Source organism: Elephantulus edwardii, unplaced genomic scaffold (genome assembly GCF_000299155.1).
Source record: "Elephantulus edwardii isolate Elephantulus edwardi_28Jun2011 unplaced genomic scaffold, EleEdw1.0 scaffold00012, whole genome shotgun sequence".
In the NCBI taxonomy this organism is placed as follows: domain Eukaryota; kingdom Metazoa; phylum Chordata; class Mammalia; order Macroscelidea; family Macroscelididae; genus Elephantulus; species Elephantulus edwardii.
The window spans coordinates 9,466,964-9,485,598 of NW_006399762.1; the positions used below are offsets into that span (position 1 = coordinate 9,466,964).

Sequence of the window (18,635 nt, forward strand, 5' to 3'; positions counted from 1 at the left end):
CCTCATGAACAATAGATCTGGACCTTATCCCATCTTGTCCCATCCTCACGATGCTTGAGTCCGTTGTTAGAGTCACAGTGTTAATAATGCATCACATTAAGGGTTTTCCTCTGCCTTCCTGACCCTCCGTGTTTCCCAACATGATGTCTTCTTCTGATGACTCTTCTCTCATGACAACATGCCCAAAAGATGTCAGAGGGAGAGTTTCATCATCCTTGCCCCTACGGAGCACCCTGATTATTCTTCCTCCACAACAGATTTGTTTGTCTTTTGGGCAGTCCATGAAATACTCGGTACACTTTTCCAAAACCACAATTCAAAGGCCTCAGTTCTTCTTCTGTCATTCTTATTCTTTGTCCAGCTTTCAGATGCATGGGAAGCAAATGCAAATGCCGTGGCTTGGATCACTTGCACCTAAGTCTTCAAACTGACATGCTTGCTTTTCAACACTTCAGAGAGGTCTTTGACAGCATATTCTCCCAATGCAATGTCTTGATTTCCTGATTACTGCTACCACAGGTAGTGTTTGTGAATCCAAGGAAAAGAAAATCATTGAAAACTTCAATATATTCTCCGTCTGTCTTGATGTTGGCTCTTGGTTCAGTGGTGAGGATTTTTGTTTTGTGATGTAATCCATGCTGAAAAGACTATTCTGCAGTGAGTGCTCCAAGTTTTCTTCACCTTCTGCAAGCTGGCTCATGTCGCTCTGCATAAAATGATTGTTGATGAGTCTTCTAATCCTGATGCCATGGTCTTCTTCATAGAGAGTATTATTCCTGGAGCTTGCAGACTATGCCATACCTGACCTGAAATCAATCCCCAAATTAGTGGAGGTGCATCCTCTGACTTGTGCCCTATTCCCCCCCTTTTACTGAGACCCTTCATTTTCCTCTGAATAGGACCCTTCTTTTTGCCCCTCAATGGGGCCCTTCTCTCTTGCTAGCCACCTTTGCTAACACATTCCATGGCAACATTTGTCATGATTTGGCATGCTACATTGGCAATGACTGTCTCTTTGTGCTAGCTGGCCATCTCTGACTGCAACCATTCCCTGTTCTGGCAAAGATATCATTTCTAGCCGGACTTACTAACCTAGGCTCTTCTGAGGCCAAAAGAAACTCTGCTCCAGATTGGATGACCATTGACACACCTTTCACATAACTTAGACCAGAAAAGGTGCTATCTTTGAACTAGTTCACATCTTGGGGTCTTGGTCACCACTCAGATGAGCAGAAACTCTGACCCATTTTAATACATCATTTGATGTCTTCACTTTCTTCTCCTAGACATTGTCAGTCCCAGTATGATCAAATCCTTGACAGTGTTACTCTTCATAATGTCAAACTTCTTAAGACTGAAGTTGTCTGAGTATGTGGCTGATATCTCAGAGATGATGAATATAGCATAAACTAGGGCCAAGTTCAGATTTATTATTCATAGGGTCATTATGAATCATAGTTCACTCAAGGACACACAGTAACAACAGTGTTATGTTAGGAAGCTCTGAGGGCATAGCTTATAGAGTTGCCCTGCTAAACAAAAGATGGCATATCTCTGGGGGTCCAAATCACTGAGCTACCATGGGAGAGAAAGATGGAAAGTTTCCTCCCAGGTAATTTACAGCCTTGGAAACCCCAGCCAGGATCAGCTGTGAGTTGGTTCCCACTCAGCAATAATGAGTTTGAGTTTTATATTGCCTTCCCTAATATGGTAACTGTTGTGAATTCCCTGTTTTGCTTGGGGAAATATTCTCTTAGCCTTAAGGTTGTGAGAACTGTGTTTCTGGTTTAATCTGTTGCCATTTGGTCAATTTGAATTTATAATGACATTATAGGACAAAGCAGAAGAACTAGCCTGTAGTGTTTCTAAAGCTCCGCACAATAAAGCACCCTTATATTAGACTATTAAGAACAGAGTCATTAATTTCTCTAGTGAGCACCTGAAAGCTCAGCACAGTCCAGGGAACCAGGATGTACTATTATTGACTAATGGAAAAAATTCATCTGTCTGTAAACATTAGTTACCCATTTTAATATACTAAAAACTATAAAACCTAGTTCATTTTACATTATTGTTGTCTGCGTAATGCTTTTGTTCTCAAATTTGTTCTAATCAGGTTTCCCTCCCCAATTAGAGGAGTTTATTAGTTTAATTAAGAACATTTTGTGAGCATTAAATAATATTTATGAAACAATGGGAAATATTGGAATGTGTAAGGAAGAAGAAAAAATATTTTCTAGATCGTGATGTCTAATGAGGGCATTTTAATGGACATAACTCTTTCCCCACTGTCACTATTTGGGAACACTTTCCTTGTGCTTTCCCTTAAGAGAAGGATGGAATTTAGGAGCAACTAACCTTTTATGTTTTATTGAATCTGGGCTCACAATCATTATCATTTCTGTTTCTCCTATACTAACCTATATGGGATTATTCCTAGACAATAGATGATGCTGGAGTTTGTGATTTTTCTCTCAGTGAGAGTAAACCCCCACTAATTTTGTGTATTTTTCCCTAAATATTAACATTTTAATTTTCTGAAAATTTTGATAGGTAAAAAATGCATTCTAATTGTTTTAATTTGACCACTTACAAGGTTTATTATCGATAAAACTAGAGTGCAAGGAGTTACATTGCCAGCTCAAAGGCAGTTCAAATCCACCAGCTACTCCACAGGAGAAAGATGGGCAGTCTTCTTCTGTGCTATTTACAGCCTCTGTAATCCTGCTGAAGGGTAAGCTATCAGTGAGTTCCAACACAACTGCACAGAATAACACTATCTATTGTTTTTTGACTTGTGAATTCCCTGTTTTGCTTGGGGAAATATTCTCTTAGCCTCAAGGTTGTGAGAACTGTGTTTCTGGTTTAATCTGTTGCCATTTGGTCAATTTGAATTTATAATGACATTATAGGACAAAGCAGAAGAACTAGCCTGTAGCGTTTCTAAAGCTCCACACAATAAAGCACCCTTATATTAGACTAGCAGATATGACACATGAGGATGAGCCCCCAAGCTGACAAACACAAAGGAGGGGGAACAGTTGCAAGTAGACACTTGTGCTTGAAATGTGGAATATGAGAAACATCAATGTAGGAAAATTGGATATTGTTAAGAGAGAAATGAAACGCATAAATATTGACATACTAGGCACTGACTAAATAAGATAGATTGGCCTGGGACCTTTTGATCAGACAGTCATATAATTTACTATGCCAGAAATGAAAAGGTGAGGAAAAATGGGGTCACATTCATACTTATAAAGACTATTTCCATAGCCATTTTAAAATACAATGTTGTGAGTGACAGGATAATATCCTGTCTATGGATATTATTGTTATATGCAGTTGAGTTGGAACTCACTCATAGCTAACTCCTCAGCAGGATTATAGAGGCTGTAAATAGCACAGAAGAAGACTACTCATCTCTCTTGGTTTTTTCCATCCTTATCTCCCCTTTTAAAAAGATCCCAGATCACAGACACACAGTCCAAGTGATTAGCTTCTTTTGCACCAATTTTAATATAAACACTGTTGTTGTTGTTATGTGCTGTCGAGTCACCTGCAACTCATAGCAACCCTATGTACAACATCCCTAAACCCTGCTCTATCCTGTGCCAATCTTATTTTCTCTGACACATACCCCCATTGCCCCAGTCACTGTATCAATCCATCTCATCAAGAGTCTTCCTCTCTGGCACTGTCCCTTCACCTTCCCAAGAAAGATGTCTCTCTCCAAGGACTGATCCTGCCTTCAACATGTGCAGAGTATGTCCAATGAAGCTTCAGAATCCCTGCTTCCAAGGAGCAGCCTGGCTCCACCCTCTCCAGGACAAACTTGTTTGTTCTCCTAGCAGTCCATGGTATATTCAATACTCTTCTCCAGCACCACAGTTCAAAGGTATCAATTCTTCTATAATCTCTAGTCATTGCCCAGCTCTCTGATGCATAGCAAGTAATTGCAAAGACCTTGGCCTGTATTAGACACACCTTAGTCTCCAGACTGACATCATTACTCTTCAGTACTTTGGAGAAGTCTCTGACAGCAGACTTTCCCAACACAATTCATCTTTTAATTTTCTGGCTGTTGGTACCAAGAGTTTTGATTGTGGGGTCAAGCAAACTGAAGCTGTTAGCAATCTCAGTCTCTTCATTATGTATCATGATGCTGTCATTTGGCACAGTGGTGAGAGTCTTTGATTTCCTGATGTTGAGCTTCAATCCATATTGAAGGCTGCAATCCTTCACCTTCTGCAGCAAGTGCTTCAGGCCCTCCTCAGTTTCAGCAAGCATATATGTCAATCAACACATTTCATTTATTCAAACTCTTACCTCCTATATTCTGCAAATTACTCACAAATATTTCACAACTTTAGAATTGTATTTTAAAACATTTCTGTTTTTCAAGCGAAACCTGGTGGGGTAAATCAAAAGGTCAACAGTTCAAATTCACCAGGTTCTCAAAAGAAGTGAAAATTGAAAGTAAAAATGGAAAAATGAACAGTAAAAATGGAAAGCTTTGGAAACATAGAGGGTGATAGTGACTGTGACTGTGAGTCAAAATTTACTCAACTGTCGTGCTTTGATTTTTGGTGGTAGATTACAACAGCAAGACCATTTTTTTATTGGTTGGGAATAGTTTTTCTAGGAACATATGTGCTTCAATGGCAAAAATTCATTTTGATTTGATCCCTACTTTTTTGTTTTGTAAAATACTCCATTGGGTTCAAAACACTTGAAATTATTTGGCTCTATTATCTGTTTATGTGCTGGCCACAAGAATCAAGAACTGACTGATGAAAGCTATGGTTTAATAGTCTTTTGAGGCATCATTATATAAACCTTAATAAAAAGCTACACATGACATTTTCTAGTGTCTTATAAAGCTACACAGTACTTCCATAAATGTTCATTTTAAGATTGAAATAAGTAGATTTACAACATTGAAACCAGAAACTCTAAACATTATAAGTGATTGTTCCCTTCTGGGGTGACACAAATGGCCATGTGTTTCACTGAGACTGGCAGTTTGAATGCACCCAGGTGCACCACAGAGGGTCACAGCCAGCCTCCAACCCCTGTGGAGTGCAGCTGAGCTCTGCACAAATGGAATCTGGGTGAGTGGAGCTAAGTCACAGCGAGTAACAGCAGAGATGCCCCACTCTATCTGTTTTGGATGAGGAAACCTGGAAACTACGTTGTTTATTTAGACAAGCAGTTTTGAGATACATTGCTTAGCAGCGAAAAAAAATGTGTTATTCATCAGCTATCAGAGGAAAACTCCCTAACAGTATGAGGAAAAAGGAAAGGGAACTAACGTTTCCTGACAGTTCAATTCTTAGAACCAGGCTGCGGTAATCACAATCGTTCCTGTCTTCAGATGAAATAACTTATTTCTGAAAAGTTTTACTAAACTAACCAAGTTAAATACAGACCAAATTTAAACACCACTTTGTTAAAGGAACAACGCAGATTTAAAACTGAGTTACTTCTTCTCTTCAAGGACTCAAGTTTGAAAGTATAAGCCTTCTGGCCTGGCCAGTAGTATAACTAAGTATTTACAATGATCTAATGTCCTCGTTTGTAGGCACGTAGATGTACTTTAAAACAACTGGAAGGTTTATTTTAAAAATTCTGTTCATTGAGATTTTATTGCCTCTGTCCAGGGATATAGAAACCAGCTTCCTGTTCCAGCTGTGTATTTCCTTCAGCAAAACAAATGATCTCAAAAAATTAAGTCACTTTTGGCAATATCATTTGTGAGAGGATTTTAAAACTCCCCTCGTATTTGTGTAGTTAGAGATATTAATCTTTAATATTAATTGGGGGAGACCACTCGAGGTTCACTATACCACACATATCAGATGGAATTCAAGTGTTAAAATTTCAAATGTTCAATTCCCTCAAAATGCCCTGCTTCAGTAATCGACTTCCTCTCATTTTCTTTCACACCTTCTCCTCTGCACATTTCTTTTTCCTTCTCCTTGGCACACTGTCTGAATTTTAAATGAAGTGTAAGTTACGAAATAATGGAACGTTTTCTAGGTCTTGGTTTCATGATGTCAAAAAGGATTTTTTAAATTTAAGGACTATCCTTGGTGTACTGAAATGAAGCTTACTACTGAATTAACTAAAGTTGTCTATTATCATGGGCACTTGTATTGAGAAAAGATGTCAAATGATTGTTGGTTTTACCCAATTCTTTAAATTCTAACAATGGATGGATATTTTCCAAATCAATCATAATAGAATATGGCACAGTAAAAAAACAAAGCATATTTAAGATATTTAGGAGTTTCTTTTTTCACATAAATATCTTAAAGAAACTTTCCTAAATTCCAAATTCAATTATTAAAAATACTTTTAACCACAAAAGTTGATATTCAGGACTCCTCCGTTACTAGGATATTACTGCCATTAAAAATCTTTTCCCCCCTTTAATATATTTAAGGTGTAAAACTTCAAAATAGCTATAATGCTATGAGAGATAAAAAGAACAGTTGAAATGATGAATAGATGCAGCATCACTGTAAAACCAAAACTGTAAACCTTCTGGCCTGCTGGTTCGAAGCTGTACTGCAATCCCCAAGACATACAGTTTGAAGCCACCAGCTGCTCCACAGGATAAGAATAGAAGTTTCTTCCTGTGTAATTTACTGCCTCTGAAAACATACTGGAGGGTCAGCTATGAGTTGATTCTGACTCGATGTCACACAGCAACAAGTCTAAAATTCAAAGTCTAAATCACAATTTCTACAACCATTAATCATTTTGATAGGTAACCATAATAGTCTTCACTGAAATCTGGAGTGCTAGATTATAATGCCATTTTGAGTTGCAGGGAAAATAAATTTAGTACCAATAAAAGACCTCAATAAAGAGATACTTTAATTAGAAATAGGCTAGCTTGTGAGTAAGAGAGAACTACAAATAATAGCAGTTTAAGGAAGACAGTAATTTATTTATCTCTCAGAGATAGCCAGCCTGGGGCTGCTATGGAGGTTGCCAGGTCTTCAGGGAACCAGGCTCTTTCTGGCTTAAGGTTTTGCTGTTCTGAGCTTGTCATTTTATGACCCAAGATACCATCTTGACCTCCAGCTAGCAACCTCTGCCTTGCAGTCAGCAGGAAGGAAAGGATACTCCCTAGAAATTATGTATGACAATTCTACCTCTGCCTCATGAATGAAAATTTAGTCATGTAGAAAGGGAGGAAATGTGGCCTTCGTTCTGGATAGTTGCTGCCCTCCTAAAAATCTGAGGTTCCAGTACTACTGAGGAAAAGAGGAATAAATGGGGGCAGCTAAATATTTGGAGTGGCTGAGGAGATACTAGACAGTAAAGGAAATTAAAAGAGTCGGGCCTTATCTTTGAAGGGACTTGAAAAGGGAAAACTGTGGGGTAATCATGTTCTTGGCTGTCCTTGACTTTGCCCAGACTTGTGAGTACCTAATGTACAAGAGAATGAAATGCAAAGTGTTAGACTTTCCTTTCTAGTCTGTCTTAGTCTCGAAGCCCTGCTGAAACTGTTCAGCATGTAAGCCTCCGCTAACAGACAGGTAATATCCACACATGAAGTATATTGGGTGAGTTTCAAACAACATAGAAAACAAGAAATCTGTCACTGAATCATCAGTACTCTTATATGGATGGATTTTACTGTGTCTTTACAGAGGATGAAGGAAGCAAGTCTCACCAATCTTTTGTGTTTAATAGAGAATTCTGTTTTTGTGTTCAGTGGTGTTGCCAAAGCTTGGAATCAGGCATATTTTGGGGAAGGATCAGGCCCGATAATGTTGGATGAAGTTCGCTGCACTGGGAATGAGCTTTCTATTGAGCAGTGCCAAAAGAGTTCCTGGGGAGAGCATAACTGTGGCCATAAAGAAGATGCTGGAGTGTCCTGCACCCCTTTGACAGGTAAGAATTTCATGCGTAGATGTATCAAGCCTTGGTCCCAGCACCATAAGAGCATATTGTCTTCACAACTCAATTCATTTCCTTGTGAATGGAATCATGAATGCAGCATATGTAACTGCAGCATTGGGCTCAGGTGTGTCAGGGTTGGTGAGGTGGGGACAGGATAGGTCAGAGTTCCGATCTCTTGTTCCTAGGGTTGCAATGAGTCATACTTGATGGCACCTAACAACAGCAACTACAACCATATAAATAGATTTTGCAAATAAAACTTCAAAATGTGTTTTAACAAAAATTGCATATTGAAAAATGGTTTCCTTATTCATATACATTTCTGAAATTTTAATGTAAGACTAAGATCCATAAAGCTAGAACAGGAAATAGGACTTTGTTGCAATAAATCACAATTTATGTTAGGTAATCACAGTTTGTGGAATGATGTTTTAGTTCCTTAGTGATTCTAGAATGGATAAATTACCAGTGAGTAGCTTTAACTGAAGTAAAACTTAGTTTCTTAGAATTCTGAAGCTAGGAGTTTGAATTCAGGGAGTCAACTCTAGGAAATCACTTTCTCTATAGGCTATGGGTGAAAGTTCCGATTTCTTTCGGCTTCTGTTATTTTGTTATCTCCATGTGGCATGAATTTCCTCCTTCTGTGTTTCCTTCTCTTTGTCTAACATACTCTTTCCAAGAGATACTTGGCTTAAACCCACCCTATATAACAAGGAAAATCCTATTCCCAAATGGTGTTTCATCCATAAGTATAGTGGTTTAGGATTTACAGTGTTTTGGAGGGCTCCTGTTAAATCCATAACAAATGATTGGTTCAAATATTATATAATTAGTTTATTCATGTGTTAACTTGTATTGATTCTCAATGACTGAGGAAGACTGAAGAAGAATTAATGCTTTTTGTATTGTGGGCATTGTTGAAGAATATTAAATGTAGCATGAATGTCAAAAGAACAAACAAATCTAGCTTGGGAAAAGTACTACGTGGGTGCTACTTGGCGGCAAGGATGATGAGCCTTCTCATGTATCTTGGGCATACCATCAGAAGAAGTCAGTACTTGGAAAGGACATCATGCTTGGAAAACTAGAGAGTCTACAAGAGAGGAAGATGGATGGATGGATTGACACATTGACTGCAACAGAGGGCTTAAGCATGTGGGAGATTGCAAGGTTGGGATAGGATTAGGCAAGGTTTCAATCTGTTATATGCAGAGTTCCTTTGAGTTTGAGTTGGCTCAACAGCACCTAAAAACTACAATCAAATTTTGACTTTAGGCCCTTCTGTTTACTTTGGTAGGGAACTCTGATGCTATAGTCTGCCAGGAGCTGCCCGAAGTCTGGGCCTCTCTGGTGCTTTGAAACTACCAAATGGTTCTGCAGGAGAAAGATGGGTAATCACCCCTTGTGTGATTTACAGTCTGGGAAAACAATGGAGGATCAGCTCTTCATCATTTCCAACTTGACAGCAATGAGAGTTAATGTGCTTAATTGGGGAGCTCTAGGGCCATCGTCTGTAGGGTGTTGCAGTGTCTGCTCAAAGACCACACTTCCCTGGTGGTTTAAATATACCAGCAGCTCTATGGCTGAAAGGCAGACATTCTCCTCCTCTATGATTTATAGTCTCAGAAACTCTGGAGAGTCAGCTATGAGTTTGTTCCAACTAGACAGCAATGAGAGAGTTTTATTTACTTAATTGAAACATGCTGCTTAACAAGCTACAGTATGAAAGGGATATACATTGCTTGCTGAACGGGAAGAGACTATGAAGTACTTACTGATGAAGATCAAAGACTGTATAGCCTTATGTACTGAGTTACATGTCAACATAAAGAAAACAAAAATCCTCACAGCTGGACCCGTATGATATCATGATGCCTGGAGAAAAGATTGAAGTTGTATTTTCCTTGTATTCTCAATCAATATCCGTGGAAGCAATTAAAAAAAGAAATTGATCTATTGCATTAGGTAAATTTACTACAAAGAACACATATAAAGGATTTAGAAGCCAAATTTCATTGTAAAGACTGAGCCATGAGACTGTCTGAGAACTATATTCTGTTCTCACAGCGTTAGTAAAGAGAGTAATAAACCTTAATATTTACTCTTTATTTTAATTTCTTTCTTACTAGTGAAAACAAGGGCTCAGAGTTTGCCTCATAGCTTTTCTATTTTGTTTTATAAATATAATAAATATTTTGCATACATAAAATAGCAGAAATTAATTGTTCCTAAAAGAGTCTCAATGATATGTTAAAAATTCTGAATGTCTGTAAAAAAGGTCTCAAATGAATGCAGAAGTTGCACAATGAATAAGGAAGACAGAAAAAGATTTAATGTTGTTGAATTTTTGCATTGGTAATGGGGGTGGATGTGTTGGAGCTAGTGAGACCGGCTCAAAATAGGGCAGTTTTCAGAACTGTTGTACATAGGGTCCCAATAAGTCACGGGCAACTCAACGACACATAACAACTACAACAACAACCAGAAGAAAATAAAATCTTGGAAGAAGTAATACTAGAATTCTTAGAAATTCCCCAGTGTAAACCCTATGGATCAAACTGAATGTTGATTGATTGACAGTGAGTACCCTAAGTTGAAAGGCAACTAAAATACACAGTGGGCAGAAGAATGGTATCAGGTATACTAGTAATCATGGAGATGGTACAAAACCAGGTAGTTCATTCTTTTGTAGATGAGGTTTTCATGAATTGTAGCCTGCTTGGTGACAACAGGAATAATAAATGCATTGACTTTACAGGTTACTTTTTATACCCAATAGCAATTTGTGCTTTCATAGTTTAAATGTGTTTTTTTTTCATTTGCAATTAAAATGTTGAACTATTTCTGTGTGACTGTATTTTCTTGTGTTGTAAATTTAAATGACCAGTATTGCTCAAACTTGAGAAGACAGAAATTATAGGATGTGTCCCAAATATTTAATATGAAAAGTATAGTTACTCTGTAATCATAATGTATTTATATAGCAAAAGGAAGTATTTTCTTAGGATTAGTAAGAGTAACACTTTAAAAACTATTCTTGATTCAAATCTTCATAGAGTAAAGTCCTATATCAAGTTTAACAGAAGACTTATAGAGACATGAATATGGTGATATTTTTAGTAAAATGAAACTGCTGTTTTACCTTTTCTTTTTAGAATTAATTTTCTTAGTATGTCTTGTCTCTTTCTCATCACAGATGGGGCCATCAGACTTGCAGGTGGGAAAGGCAGCCATGAGGGTCGCTTGGAGGTGTATTACAGGGGACAGTGGGGCACAGTCTGTGATGATGGCTGGATGGAACTGAATACATATGTGGTTTGCCGACAGCTGGGATTTAAGTAAGATCTATTCAGATTCCATATTACATTTTTAAGAGTCTGATTTTGCCAACTATTTATACTTTCTACAATGTTAAAAATACATGTTCTCTAGCTATCCAGCTAAATAAGTATCGTGGTAGACTTCTCACATTTGATGTGGGAGACATAGGTTCAATTCCAATACAATGTTCCTTGTGTTCAGCTACCATCTGTCACTGGAGGCTTTTATGTCCCTATAGTTTTGAATAGATTTCAGTAGAGCTTAAAGGTAAGATAGATTAAGAAGAAATACCTGGTGATCTTTTTCAAAATCAGTAATAAAAACCTTATGGACCTCAATGGTCCATTCTGAAACCTATTTCGGGGGTGGTTTAGGCACTAGAAATCCCTTGTTCATTAAGTTGTCATGTGCTTGGGTTGACTCTATGACACCTATCCAAACATGTCTGTCTATCTGTCTATCTATCTATCCATGTGCTGCTAACTTATAAACCATGCCTCTCTGGAGATTCAACTCCACTCATGACTTCCAGGGAGAAAAATGGACAATCTCTTTTTATATGATTTGTAGCCTTAGAAACATAAGAGTTGATTCTGACTTAACAACGTTGAGGGTTTTGTTTTTTTTAGATATAGTTATCCTTCTTGTGTTCTTAGGTGGCTTATTCATGTGATTTTGTATCTCTGTGTTACTTGCATGTTTGTTTACTATCCTCTGTATTTTATTTGCTTCTCTAACCTATACCTTTTATATCTCAGAGAGCTCTGGTGGCCTTGTGGTAAGGAGTTCCACTGCCAACCCAAAGGCATGTTGTTCAAATCTACCAGCTTCTCCATGAGAGAAAGATGGACAGTCTCCTGTGTGATAATACTGCCTCTGAAAACTTTCTGGAGGGTCAGCTAGGAGGTGGTTCCGACTTGATGGTGCATAACAACATACCTCAAAAGTGATTGCCTTAAGACTCATTTAGCACTAATCTTGTCTCATTAACATCAGAAGGAATACAAATTCTCAAACTGTATTATGATCACAGATATAAAGGTCATGATTTAATTTAAAACACGTGTTTAGGAAGACAAAATTCAGTTCATATCATTCCACTCATTGGCCCCTCAAAATCCAAACCATGTATTTTTTATACATACTTTATAGTAGCAGTAGTCTAGAAATAAGGAGACACATTGCACTGGGAAAATCTGCAGTTAGGGACCTCTCCAAATTATTGAGGAGTAGTGATGTCAGTTTGAAGACTAAGGTGCGTTTGATTCAGACCATAGTCTTTCCAATTCCTAGCTATGCATCTGAGAGCTGGTCCCGTTTTATCTTCACCTGACCTGTGGGACACTGAGAAGTTTTTTTGTTTGTTTGTTTTTTCAGAGTCTTAGAGAAAGACATAGTGAAAATTTCGATTACTTAGTCTTTCACAGTTATCTTAAGGAGATTCACAAATCTTACGAGTTACTTGCTAATAAAAAATGTGAAAGATGTAGAGCTCCTGGCTACAGACATGCACAATGTAACATCAAGAGGATTGTGTTGGCTCTGTCCACTAAGGGCAACGGCTCGTTGGCTTCTGCAATGCTCCATCTCTCTGTGGAAGGTCCTTCTTTCATTTTTATCTTGGTCTTTGGTCAAATCTCTGAAGAAGAGTCAGTGCTGCTGACACAGAATGTTAGTAGGAGGCTCTCCAGTAGGTTTTAAGAGACTGTAAGTTTTACAGGAGGAAATTCCCCATCTTTCTTTCTTGGATGAATAATGGGTGGATTTAAACCACTTGCCTTTGGATTGGGAGCACAACTTCTTATCAACTAGTCCCTCAGAGCTCCTTAATAATGGGTATAGATGGTAATCAGATTGATGCATTTTGTGGAAAATGATAAAAAATGGAAAACCATAGTGCAGTATATAATTTAGACTACTTTTTCTACATAAGTCTTAGCTGTTCTTAAGTTGTTGTTATATGACATCTAGAGAAAACACCCTCTAGGTGGGTTTTCAGAGATTGTAAATGGCACAGGAGGAGATAGCCCATCTTTCTCCCATGGAGCAGCTGGCGGATTCAAACCACCTATCTACTTCTGGCTTGCCGACATGATTTTTTACCCACTAGATAGAGCTCAGCAAAATAAAGGTAGAGCTTTGAATGATTAAAAGTTCAATTACATTAATTTTAATGTTTAAAAATCATCTTTCATAAATAAGGTAATAAAAATCTTAAAAACTATAGCAAGCAGAAAAAGTTTTCCTATTCTTAGTAGGAAACTCCCCTAAATCCCAAAATCATGCCAGTTACTGAGCTGATGAGTTGTACTGTGCTCCGCAGTGGTAATGATCTTTGATAGTAGAGCAGAAGGGCTTTCTCCAGAGGAGCCTCTAGGTGGTTTCAAACTGCTAGCCTTTTGGATAATAGCTAAACACTTAATTGTTTGTGCCAACCAGGAAATTCTCATTCTTAGTGTAGAAATAATGAAAAAATATATCCAATGAGGGAAATGACATCATATTTATGAGGAAAGGCTCTTGATTTTCATGGACTCTGAGACTCAAATACAGCTTAAAGATCTTTTAGCTCAGTGGTTCCTGGAGTTTTAGCTTTTCTCAAAGAAAAGAAAACGAAGTCGGTGGCAAGGGCGCAGTGAAAGAAGGCACAGTCAACAAGGCTTAGTTAACATTTTTGTTTTCAAGCACTTTCTTCTTCAATGATTATTTCTATAAAACAGCACCGCGTCAGTGGTTACATCCTCAACTACTGCTGAAAAAAGATCTGCACTTTGAATGCACCAGCTGCTCCAAGGGACAAAGATAGGGCAGTTTGCTTTTTTCACACTTACAGCCTTGGAAACCCTATGACGAAGTTCAGGTAATGGTGGATGAGAAGTGACTCGACAGTAATAGGCTATGCATTTTGGTTCAGTGCTTGTGTGTATATGTGCATAGTACACTGTTAGAATAGTCAGCTGGAGCACAGACATGATTTATTACACTTAACACATTGAATATATATAATCTTATGAAAAACTAAGCTCCACTGATAGGCAGAAATCCAAATTACATCATGGAGTAGGCACCGTGCTGGAAGGATCACTTAGCTAATGCACACTTTACTTTTGGAGAAAGGGATAGCCTTTTGGTTAGCCTTCAGTCTTAGGTTAAGACCTAAAGGAGACTATTGAAATTAAATGAGCTCAGATGGCTTATCAAAGGCAGATATAGGACAAAATGTTTTTGCTTTGTAGTATGAGGTGTTCTTTCCATGGCACTGTATTGATTTCAGGAGCTTAAGATTTATCTGTTTTAGTCAGTGGGTAACAGTATGGACAAAACACAACGATGAATGGGAGTAAAGCATTAATCAGTCATCACCTACCCACAGAAAGAATTTTTTTTAAAAAAAGCTAAGATGGTTAAAATGTGTGATGCAGCAAACACTGTCAGTAAAACTATGTTCCCTGGGAGCAGAAAGAACCAATACTTACCTTCTGAAGTTATGACACTATTAGGCTGATTGGTTTATTCTTTGTGGTTCTTTGAAGTAAGAGACAGCAGTTCTATGCACAATGTTTCTTTCTTGCCACAGATATGGCAAACAAGTGCCTGCAAACCATTTTGAGGAGAGCAGAGGACCCATATGGCTGGATGATGTCAGCTGCTCAGGAAAGGAAACCAACTTCATGCAATGCACCAGGAGGCCGTGGGGAAGACATGATTGCAGTCATCAGGAGGACGTTGGTGTCACCTGCCACCCCAGCAGCGATGGACACAGACTGTCCCTGGGTGAGGATCTGGTCACAACTTCAAACGTGTATCCATAGTTCAGTAGCCACTGCACCTCTCTGACCACGGGCCTGAAACGTGATGTTTCTTATCGTTGGTCTCTTTTTAAAGACTATTTCCCATAACTATCTACTTGTCTATAATTTCTGTATACTGAGAAAAGTCAAGTTTTGAAGCTGTCCAGCAATATTATGAAATTTTTGTCCCTTAAATATTTTTCTATTTACCTAGACAACTTAACTCCTCTAGAAATGTCTTTCGTTTTGTGTAGGTCAAAGGCCAGTAAAGGAATATCTATCACTTTATTCCTTGGTTGATTGTTCTACCTTGAATCTTAATAAGTTTTTAGGGACAATAGTTAAAAAGAAAGGAAGAAAAAAAGAATAACCACCACTATTCTCCCATGGTTCACTAGCCAGAGGCTTTGTCAGTCATTGGTTCCAACTCTGCCCCTAATACACTTGTTGTAGTTTCCAATTCATAGCGACCCTATAGGTCAGAGTAGAACTGACTCATAGACTTTCCCAGGACATAAATCTTTACAGAAGCAGACTGTCACATCTTTTTCCTGTTGAGAGGCTGGGCTCCTAAGGAAATCTTCCACTGTAATTAATAGCATATCTATCTTTATAAGATACTCTAGAAGTTCATTAGGGATCTTTGCTATTCCTCCATCCCAAATGTCTTCAGACTTCTGGTCTGAAAAAAGTCTAACAATCTTTGACAAATTTATGAATAAAGATTCCTCTGTGAGCAGACAGCATCTTTGACAGCCTGATAACTCTTGGCAAAATTAATTGCTGTTGAGGAGGACATGAGTGTGAATGAAACGGAAATATTCAACAGACTTGCTGGGATGCGATCACAACTCTATTTTATATTTCTCCATGTATTTCTGTGTGTGTGTGTGTGTGTGTGTGTGAGAGAGAGAGAGAGAGAGAGAGAGAGAGAAAGAGAGAGCGAGAGAGCACAGATACGTTACAAATAATCACAAGTGCTCCTTACTTTTACTTGCTTACTTATTTAATAGGCTTTCATCAGTTATTATTGTCTTCAGGATTTATTTTGTGCTTTTATTGTTGGAAGTACACAAAAGTAGCACATAACCAGTGCATCAATTTCTTTGTATACAGTTCAGGCGCATTGACTAGAGTCTTTGAGTTGTGCAGCTATCCTTATCTTTCTTTTTCAAATTGCTTCTTCCCCACTAACATAAACTTCCTGCCACCTAATCTTCCTATCATATCTTTGTGTTTCTGTTGTCAGGTGCGGAGGGTGGAAGGATGGAGGGACAGCACAGGAGAGGAAACCCTCGATGAGATGGATTGATTCAGTGACTGAGGTAATGCGGGTAGGTGTGTCAGAGACAATAAGGTTGGCACAGGATAGGGCAGGGTTTAGGGCTGTTGTACATAGGGTCACTATGAGTTGCAGGCTACTTGACAGCATTCAACAACAACAATGATTATCAAGTGCATAAACCCCTCTTGTATCCTTCTGTTTTGAGTTTGTGAATTGTAGGTATTCTAAGTTATAGTTAAATTTGTTGAATTCTCCAGTTGAGTATTAGTTATAGTGTGGAATTTAAGTCTTTTAAACTTCAGAACCCTAGAGGTGTAGACTGTTCTAAGCTTAACTAATAATGGAAAGATTTGAATCCACTGGAGAAAAAGAATAAGTCTCTTCCTTTAAAGATTTACAGGAAATTGGAATTGGATTTCTACTTATTTGGAAACCTGATGGATGTTTGCAGTGAGTTAGAATAGACTCAAAGGTAGTTAGCTGGCTTTGTTGGTGGTTTTTCCTTAAATGATTGGTACCTTATTGTAATTTAACTCTGAGATCATGGTGCCTCACTGTACTTACTATCTAACATTATGATGCTGCTGTTGTTGTTATTCTTGATAGGTGTTGTCAAGTTGAGTACAGCCCACAGCAACCCCATGAACAGCAGATGTGAACTCTCTCCTGTCTTGTGCCATTCTTACTATTTCTGACAGACTAAAGCCCATTGTAGCAGTCACTATGTTGGTCCTTCTGGTTGAGGGACTTTCTCTCTTTTGCCAACCCTCCACCTTCACAAGAATTATGTCCATTTCCAAGGAATAACCTCTCCCAGCATCATGCCTGAAGTATGTAAGATGAATCTTTTATCATTCTTGCCTCCAAGGAGAACTCTGGCTGCACCAAAGGATGTGAGACAGAGCTTCAAAATCCTTTCTTCCAAGGAGCACCCTGGTTTCACCCTCTTTAAGACAGATCTGTTTGTTCTGTTGGCAGCTCATGGGATATTCAGCACTCTTCTCCATTACCACAGTTCAAAGATATCAATTCTTCTGTCATCCTTATTCATTGTCTAGCCCTTAGAAATGTAGGAAGCTCTTAGAAGCATAGGAAGACTGTGGCCTGATTCTTAGATATACCTTATTCCTTGAGGTGGCATAATTGTTCCTCAATAAATTGTAAAGATTCTCAACTGCAGACTTTCCCAGTAATAGATCTCCTGATTCACTGACTGCTGGTACAAAGGGTGCTAATCATAGAGCCAAGTAAGTAATGTGGCCCATTTTATTCCTGGGGTAGTAGATTATGTGATTGTCTAATTAAAAATATTCCATCTCATTTTACTGTTGCTTAGTATGTCAATAGTTATGCATTCCATTTCTTCTTTAACACTGCCCAATTTTCCCACATTCATGCTTCTCACACTCCACATTCCAATCTCTAGTGTCTGCCTAGTGGCTTAATCCGTGGTCCTCAGGCCTGTTTTTCATTATTTTTGGTCAAACATTTTTCTAGGTCACATAGCCCTGGTGTGTCCACTTGCCGTACTGCAGTAACTTGTGGTTGCTGTGAAGCTGAACACTGTGACACTGATGTGTCAAATGCATTAATGATTACCCTTGATGGACAGTATTTGTGGAGCTCCCCGATTAAAACAAGACTGGAAGCAGGAGTGGCATCCACTCCATTATAGCTTGCCTCCAGAAAATCTATGAACCTGGAGAAAGGATGAAGGTCACACAAGTGTTGAGGACTTTCATTCATAGGGTCTCTATGAGTCACTTATGACTCAATGACACTTAACAACAACAAACAATGTGAGTGTGCTCTGTTGTGCACAGGGTAGGTGAAGGCCTGATAAAGCGAAGGCCAAGTCTTATTCCTAGTTTGTCTCAATTTGGATGCTCAGCTTTAGAAAAGTATCTGACAGACAAGCATTTTACCCAAAAGGAGACCAAAGACCCTTCCCCATTACATAGCTAACAGTTTTGGTGCTGGTCTTACCTTCTCCTTTGGTGCATGCACTGTCGTCCTGTCCTCCATCCTCACTCTGTCAGCAAACCTCTCTGTTGTTCCCTCTCCTTACCTCCCCCTGCCCTATCAGTACCTTTCTCCCCCCTTCTTTCCAATTAACCTTTGATATGATATGGCTCAGGCCTCTGATAAATTATCTCTGTACTTCCCAGTGATCAGGATGTCAAAGGTATCATCCAGGAAGAGTGCAAACTGTCATTACAAAGTCAGAAGAGGAAGAAAAGACCAAAATGGATATCAGAAGAGACTCTGAAGATTGCACTGGAGCGTAGAGAAGCCAAAGCACAAGGAAGAATTCAAGA

At 38.5% G+C, this 18,635-nt stretch overlaps 1 protein-coding gene across 1 annotated transcript in view; it reads left to right on the forward strand.

Annotated features, from left to right (window-relative positions):
- LOC102869916 (neurotrypsin-like) overlaps nucleotides 1–18,635 on the forward strand; it is a 125,157-nt gene that overhangs the window by 52,177 nt on the left and 54,345 nt on the right. Inside the window, exons 5-7 of the mRNA XM_006881136.1 lie at nucleotides 7,733–7,911; nucleotides 11,117–11,258; nucleotides 14,819–15,015. Of these exons, the coding sequence (XP_006881198.1) occupies nucleotides 7,733–7,911; nucleotides 11,117–11,258; nucleotides 14,819–15,015 (518 nt within the window). The remainder of the gene's footprint in view (nucleotides 1–7,732; nucleotides 7,912–11,116; nucleotides 11,259–14,818; nucleotides 15,016–18,635) is intronic.